Raw genomic sequence first — 8,602 nt, 5'->3', positions numbered from 1 at the left:
ATTTAAAATTAGGCGAAGTTAATAACCTACTATTAAAGTAAAATTGGAATTAAGTGATTAGCCCTTGAAATCACAAGTATATTTAATAGGATGTCAAAATGCATTTAATTAGTTTCCAAAACATTTAATAGATAAAAGGATTATATGATAATTTCTTATTAAAATTTTAGTGCATTTAGGATGAACGAAGAAAAAACAACAAAGCCTTTAAAACCGCCACCGGTTTCATTAGTCTCCCAGCTTTCTACCCCTATCTCTCAATAAACACACAACAATCGCATTCATATCATATATCATCAACACAGAAAAATATCCCAGGCGAGAGAATTACACATGGATTCATCATCTACGCCTGTAAATTGGGAAACACTCGACGCACTTGTTATCGAATTCGCCAAATCAGAGAACTTGATTGAAGATTCATCGCCTGTTTCGTCCCCATCTTCTTCATCTACATCGTCTTCTTCGTTATCTTCTTTTTCTTCTTCCTCTTATCAATCGCGCCTCCTAATTCGTCAAATTAGACGCTTGATTGTTCTCGGTGACATTGATTCTGCTATTGATCTTCTTCGCCTTCACGCTCCCTTCATTCTCGATGATCACCGACTTCTCTTTCTGTTACACAAACAGGTTCCTCTCTCTCTCTCTCTCTCTCTGGTTGAAAGTAATTATGCTGTAATTTGCGAATTAAGTACTATAATTATGTATTTTGCGAATTAAGAACTATAATTATAATTATAATCATGATAAGAATGATTATTGTTATTTGTACAATCAATATTCACTTTTGAGTTTAGAAAAATTAGAATTGTTTGAGTTTGTTTTACAGTTTGCGTTTTGTGATTTGATGTAACAGAAATTTATTGAGCTTTTGAGGAAAGGAACCTCGGAGGATCAAGCATCTGCAATGGCTTGCTTGCGGACAGGACTAGCTCCTTGCGCGCTTGATGCATATCCGGTATTTATTTTCTGAACTTGAAATCTATTTGTTTGCTACTTCTTTACAGAGTTTTGTAGTACACTGTATAGAAATTCCGCGACGTAGAATAATTGAATTGTGCACATTGGCAATTTATTAGCAGTCATTAGTCAGGGTGGAAGTTTTATAAAACTGATTTGTCTAAATAGTTGTTTTGTTACTGTCGTTTGTGCCCCTTAAGGATATAGACATGTTGAAAGTCAAGTTCTGACATTTTAAAATAGGGTATAACAATCCACCTGATTTATGTGTTTAGTTTCTCCTGTATTATTTTATTTGAGGGTGACAATAAGTTTAGAGCTGGGGAATTTCCCAAAGCCAATAATGAGATGACCACTTATGAGTTAGGACCTTATTAAAGATGAATACTGACCAACTGTATCTACCTCAAGTTTGTTGTGAAGTTTATTTCCTGTTTATTACATGGTTTCTTAAATTTTTAAATGATTGTTTTTTTTTCTTTTGAAGTTTTAGGGGGACCTTTTCATTCTACTCATATAGAAATTTCAATTATTCATCGATTTTTAGTTCTCATTAGGATCTAACATATGTTCGCTCTCGATCATAGGAAGCATATGAGGAATTTAAGCATGTCCTATTGGCCTTCATTTATGACAAGAATGATAAGACCTCTCCTGTGGCCGATGAGGTAGGCTTGAGTTATTTCTCTTGCATTTGTTAAATTATCTGAATCAGAACAGAAGTGTATAGAAAGGAGTACGTACTAGTATGTGACGCATGCCCGTTTGGCTTATCTTGAACGTAACTTATAAGTAGAATAATGTATGTATTAAGTATTTTTTAACTTTAAAGTAAATTTTGAAGTAGAAATATACAATTATAAAAATATAATAAGATCCTTTATCGTTTTTGAGTTCCACAGAAATTAATATATGCTCTTGTAATTAGAAATATACTTTTGTAAGATCTTTTATGATTTTTGATGATATATGTTCTTTGATCAGACCTATTTAAAATATACGTTTGAACTATATTTATTTAATGTCCACACTCAGTTTACATATATTGTTGTCTAATGGCAGTTCTTTTAGAACCTACGCCATCTTCTTAGAATAGAGGAATTTTCGTGTTTTATTCTTTTCTTTTATTTTATTTTTTTAATTTTCTTATTGTCTACACTAGACTTCTATAAGCCAATGGACTTCAGCCTATCCTAATAAGTTGAGGATAAATGGTATTTTTAATTTAATTTTAGGGTGACATGGTGAGTTACTTGTAACAAATTTTATGTATTTGGGTTTCAGTGGTCTGAAAAGAAGAGAATCGACATTGCTGGATTGATGTCTTCTGTTTTAAGAGCACAGTTACATGCATATGACCCTGTTTTATCTATGGCCGTGAGATACCTAATAAGGTACATCGATTCATATTATTTTTTCCATGTTCTATTCTTGTCGTCTCTCCCCATACAGTGTGATAAGCAGTTTTTTTAATATTCGGCAGCATACACAAAGGATTTTGCTTGCGTCAAGGAATTTCATCACCCATTTCAGATCTAACTGAGAGGTTACTCTTAGAGGAACGTGATCTAGCTGCAAAGCCACAGGAGAGTTTGTATGTAGCCCCTCCTTTTGACGAGGTGAGAGTTGACTAGAGTTTCTTTGTCTTGAATCGAATTGTTTTTTATTGAAATTAATTGTTTACAATGATCGCTTGATTCTGACACCAGGTCGATGTACAAGCACTTGCACATGCTGTGGAGCTTACAAGACAAGGGGCTGTTGATAGCTTGAGGTTTGCCAAGGGTAACTTGCCCCAAGCATTTCAGGTTGGTTGAATCTGTACTTTTATTGTGTAGAAACAGTACTTCCTTGATAGAGTAATAAGGCAAGCCTTGTGCAAGGCTCCTAACATGGTAATAATAGCAAATATTTAAGAAATTTGTGAATGTGCTGTAAATTAGTTGCTAAAATTGTGTATTATAAGATAGTTCTAGACGAAGAAGCAAGGGATACAGGTGCGTACTACATGGATACCAGAATTCGACAAATTTGATGATATATGGGAATTCGGGTGAGGAAGGAGACGTCACTTATATATTTTAAATTCCCTGAATAAAGATAATTTATAAATACACAAGTTAATCATTTATATTCCAAGAAGTGTTTTCTCTTTAGTTGCTCCAATAACATTGTACTAAAAATTGAGTAACTTGTAAATAATAATTTACCACCTACTTTGCTTAAATTATAAGTATATTTTTACTTGTAACTTATATATAACTCACTAAATATTAGTGACAAGCTTTTTTTTAAGATAAGCCAAACATGCTCATACTGAAGAGTTAAAAACAAGTAAAAATATATAAATGTGGATTAACCGCAGAAAATCCACGCATAAGGTGATACAACTGAAGAAGAATCACTACCCCTAGGATATCTCAACCGCAAAAGAGAGGTTTGTTAGGATCACAACCCATAACAAAAGAGACAAAAGAGAAACAATTCTGAATTTCAATAATAATCAACTTTATTCCATAATGGAAAATTACATGAGATTGTATAGATCATTATTACTTGGAAGCCAAGTAACTTCCTGGAAACTGAATACTTTTCATTACTAATTAAAGGAAATAAATCCTTTATTTTATTTCTACTACTATAATCTAAAATTTTCCTAATAGATTATATACGTATTAATAACAAAATACACGTATATCTAAATAATAATATAAAATATATATAAACTAATACTCTAGTTATTGGTTTGGCATCAACATGGGTATAAATTTATAATACGTAATTGAATTACAAAATTCTAGAGTCTTAATTCCATCAACACATTAAAATATCATAATTATGGTACTAGCCAACTATAAAAGTTGGACAAAAATATTTTGGGTTTGAATCCCATTCTTTATATATTAAAATTATTGTTTTATACTATAAGTTTTAAGCATACTAGTTAATTTTTGAGGTTACATAATTATGTAGTAAAATTGATATTTACACTACTAGCTCTAAATATACTGTCAAAGTTTTGTGGTGCAAGTACCATGAAGAACATATTAAAAATAAAGATTTATACTTGACATGCTAATTAATAATGATGAACTCAGGTGCAAATCCAATTGTTTAAAAAGAAAGAACTTGTAATAGTATTGATGGATTTGTGTAAACACTTGATATGCTAATTAATTATTATGAACTCAGGTGCAAACCAATGTTCAAATGTGCAAACTTACTCATCAGTACTTAGAATATTTTTTTGGTTATTTAAGAGAACCTTTCAACTTTTATCTGTCTCTGTTTTTGGTTTAAATTACTTATCTAGAAATCAATAAGATGAAAATTATGGATGAGCTAAACTTGAATGTGAAACTGAATATATGTCCAGTAATTTCTGGACATATCTGCTTTGCTGCCATGGATTTTTGTCTTATGTGTCGATTTTCTTTTGCAGAATGAATTATGCCGGATGAAATTGGATATTTCCATTCTGGATGACCTTGTCCACGAGTATTGCGTCTACAGGGGAATCGTTGATTCTGGTTCTGCATCTGGTGAATATTTGGCCACTCGTGTACTTTTGCATTTAGCTAGATTATATTTAATATCCATTTTTAATGTTTTGTTTCAACTCTTTAACTTATTTATTCCTTCTCCAGCACAAGAAGTTCATGTTATGTCTGGAAAACTGAAAAGTGCTTTACCTGAGCCGGGGTGTTTATCAGGGATTTCGTCTGATCATGAATGCGGAACTAATAAACATGGTTCTGAAATCTCCGCTGATATCTCTCAACTAGCATCTTCTATTGAAGCCGACGCCGATATGATTAGCTCACAAACTATTGATACTGAAGAGCGATATCCATGCGAAACCACAAGCAACCACGAAGACTGTAGTACCAGTGGAACCAATCAGACCGGAATGTCAAAAGTCTTGCAAAGAGATAGAGGTCAGGGTATTGCAAAGAGGAACAAACGCAAGCGCTGGAGAGGAAGACAGGAGGATTTTGAGACGACTTCTGAAGTTATAAATGGAAGTAGCAAGCACGATGATAGCACTATTATAGCTCCTTCCAACCCCTATATGATAAACCTACAGCAGGTAACTAATTGAGATTCTAATTATAAAGCAAGTTGTTTAGCTCCATTATGGCTCCTTCCGTCCCTGTACTTAGATCTACAGGTAATTAAAAAAAATCTTGAAATTTTGTTGGTGTTTTACTATCAATCTACTTTTGTTCTACAGGAGAAATTATTCACGTTAGATACAGCAAGCAATATGGAAAATAGGTATGAGATTGTGCTCAGATTGAAGGAACTTGCAAGCAGAGGAATGGCTGCCGAGGTCGTGGAAGAAATAAATGTTATAGACCCTAACTTTTTTACCCAGAATTCTCATTTGCTGTTCCAGCTAAAGCAGGTGTGTAGTTCCCATTGCTATACTTGAAATTGAACAAAATGCATTTTAAGTTATCGAGCTTGATAAGCCATGCACTTCTCTTCTTTTTTCCAGATCGAATTTTTGAAGCTAGTCAGAATGGGTGATCATTCTAGTGCTCTTAAGATTGCTTCTGCTACTTTAGGCCCTTTGGGAGCTAGAAATCCAACCTTGCTAAAACCATTGAAGGAAACCTTGATGACTTTACTCAGACCTAGTGAAGTGATATCGACAGATGATTCGGCATTGTATGCTATTGCAACTTCACTCCAGGTATTTCACTACTTACCCAAGTCTAAATGACTTGCAGGTGATATTCCTGTATAAGTTAGATGGGTAGTTGAAAACTGCTGGTATCCTTCTAAAGCATGATTTAGACTTCCTGAACTACTAGCAAGAGAGTTAAAAATGTTATTTCTTGCTTCTTCCTCTTTTTCCTAATTTTTTTTTGCTGCTGGGTTTGAAGGTTCTTCATCTGTTGGCCACAATTGATCTTTGGAATTATAGTTTTATCAAAAGCAGTAATTTTGTGCTGTTGATCTGCATCATGATTCTTGAAGTCCACTGTTTTTACTCAGCGGTTACATTTGGTACCATCTAGTATATGAGAAAATATAACGTAGGATAAGGAACATGTAGACATCAATTTGCTTGTAGATACCAAGCTTGAATTCTTCCCTTGTTCAAGTGCATGCATGGTAAGAAATAATCAGGTGTCTATAATTTTGACTTTATTATGGTCATGATCATGTATAGGTTGCTATTGGTAGAAGGCTTGGTATTGAAGAACCCCGGCTTATGAAGATCATAAGGACGACACTGCACACACATAATGAGTGGTTTAAACTTCAAATGTGTAAAGATGGGTTTGAAGGTCTTCTTAAGATTGATTCACTTAAAGACATTAGTACTTCTTTGCTTGCTGATTCTACTTGCAAGGCAATTGCAGATATTTGCGCCCGGGATTCTTCCCAGGTTACCGTATCTTCAAGTATGACAAAGGAAGATAGCAATAGCCCAGCACAAGTATCATCCAAAGATGCTTGTGAAGAAAGTGCCATAATTAAAGTCATGGTGAGTTTTGCACTCTCTTTCAAGTAATTTATAGTATTTCATTACAATTAATAGGGCAGGAGAGATTTAATTATTTTATTTTGTCTAGTGCAATGTTGGAAGTCATAAATGAAAAAGGGTAATTGGTAATTGTTGGCGAATTTGCCAAACACATTTTGTTGGATCATCCCACTTCCTGCTTTTATGACTGGTTTTGTTGCCCGGTTCAGAATTACTTGTCCATAAGCCTTTTATATTACTTATTATAACATATATGGTGCAGGAATTTCTTGCTTTGCCAAGGGCAGATGCGATCCACCTTCTAGTGGAGTACAATGGGAATGCAGAGACTGTCATACAGCAAATTTTTTCATAGTTCTATGCACTCTGGCAAAAATTCACTTTGTGTAAATTACACAATATTAGATTATTTATTGTTTGGAAAGAGTAATTTTGTAAATTTTCAAGGGATGCATTTTTGTCGTATAGGAAAATCATTACAATTGCTAAACACGCCGAGTTAGTGTGATCATTACAGTTTTTTGACATGTTCTTTTCTTCATTCCATTTTTTCTACTATGATTGTGAACACATTGGGATACTGTTATCTAGATTTCGTGACTTTTGGAGATGGCTGGCCCTTTGGTGACTTTTGGAGACAACAACAAAGGATTCACAATGAGATATGGCAAGATTATTTCTGGAAATGTTGTCATTGAAGATGTAGCACTAGTTGCTAGATTAGAAGTAAATCTTCTAAGTGTTAAACAATTTGCAGACAGAGGTTTTCAACAAAGAAGATTGTGCTTTTATTAGCAAAAAGACTGGTGAAATTGCTCTTAAAGGAGTAAGAAAGGGAAGTTTATTTGTTGCAGACTTAGACTCAATAAATAAGGATGTAGTGTGTTGTTTTTACACCAAGGCATCAGAAGAGTAAAGCAAATTGTGGCATAAGAATCTATCTCACTTGAATTTCAAAGCAATCAACACCTTAGTCAAGAAGGAGCTTGTGAGAGACATGCCCAGTCTGGAATTTGCTCAACTGGAAGTTTGTGAAGCTTGTCAGAAAGGAAAAATGAAAAGATCAAGTCACAAGTCAAAATATGTGAATTCTATAAGTGCACCTCTGCAACTTATTCACATGGACTTGTTTGGGCCAGTAAATGTCTTGTCCATTTCAAGGAACAAATATGCCCTTGTCATGGTTGATGATTTTTCAAGATACACTTGGGTTGAGTTCATGTACTCTAAAGATGAAACTCCAAACATTATAATTGAGCACATCAAGAAAATTGAGAAGCAAGCTGAAGGAAAAGTTAGTGTGAAAAGATTAAGGAGTGATAATGGAACAGAATTCAGAAACTCAACATTATGTGAATTCTGCAAAAGCAAAGACATTGTTCAAGAATTTTCAGCAGCTAGAACACCTCAACAAAATGGAGTAGTTGAGAGGAAAAATAGAACATTGGTTGAAGCTGCTAGAACCTTGGTACAAGATACTCAGTTGCCAACTAGTTTTTGGGAAGAGGCTATTAATACTGCATGCTACACTCAAAACAGATATCTCATCAATAAAGCTCATGGCAAATCACCTTACTCAATCATGTCTAACAGGAAGCCTACAGTGAAGCATCTACATGTGTTTGGAAGCAAGTGTTATATTCTAAAAGACAACTCTGAATATGTGGGAAAATTTGACTCTAAAGTTTTTGAAGCAATTTTTCTGGGATATTCATTGGAAATAACAGCCTACAAAGTTTATGTGATTGATCAAAAGAAAATTATGGAAAGCACAGATGTGACTTTTGATGATGACAAGTGTCCAGGCTTGGAATACCTTGATGTAAATGATGCTGAAGCCCTTGCATTTGAGAATCTAACCATTGATAGTGATTCTGATGAGGAAGATGAAGTTATGGCACAACAAATGACAAATAAAGAGACCTTTGAACAAAATCATGGGATTGAAAGCTCTCTTCAGACACCTGAATTTGATGGCACAAACTCAGGGGGGAGAAGGAGAGAGTGGAAATGACAGTCATGGTAATACTGAAGAAAATGATGAAGGCACTAGTCAACAGACACACACTAGAAAGTGAGATAGGAGTCATACAGTAGAAGCTATTATTGGTGATCCCTCAGCTGGTGTGAGAACTTGAAGTG

General features: G+C 34.3%; 1 protein-coding gene across 1 annotated transcript; it reads left to right on the top strand.

Annotated features, from left to right (window-relative positions):
• The first annotated feature begins 201 nt into the window (after positions 1–201).
• On the top strand, positions 202–6,987 carry LOC141719103 (uncharacterized). Its single transcript, XM_074521486.1, has 12 exons — positions 202–630; positions 857–958; positions 1,548–1,628; positions 2,245–2,354; positions 2,444–2,579; positions 2,670–2,768; positions 4,403–4,502; positions 4,608–5,050; positions 5,195–5,368; positions 5,462–5,659; positions 6,143–6,460; positions 6,723–6,987. Exons 1-12 carry the CDS (start codon positions 334–336, stop codon positions 6,813–6,815), a joined length of 2,151 nt encoding a protein of 716 aa, XP_074377587.1. The 5' UTR covers positions 202–333; the 3' UTR covers positions 6,816–6,987.
• Positions 6,988–8,602: the final 1,615 nt, after the last annotated feature.

The sequence above is a fragment of the Apium graveolens genome, chromosome 4 (genome assembly GCF_009905375.1).
Source record: "Apium graveolens cultivar Ventura chromosome 4, ASM990537v1, whole genome shotgun sequence".
In the NCBI taxonomy this organism is placed as follows: Eukaryota; Viridiplantae; Streptophyta; class Magnoliopsida; order Apiales; family Apiaceae; genus Apium; species Apium graveolens.
Note: the sequence above shows the minus strand (reverse complement) of the source record. Positions and strands in the feature narration are given on the sequence as shown.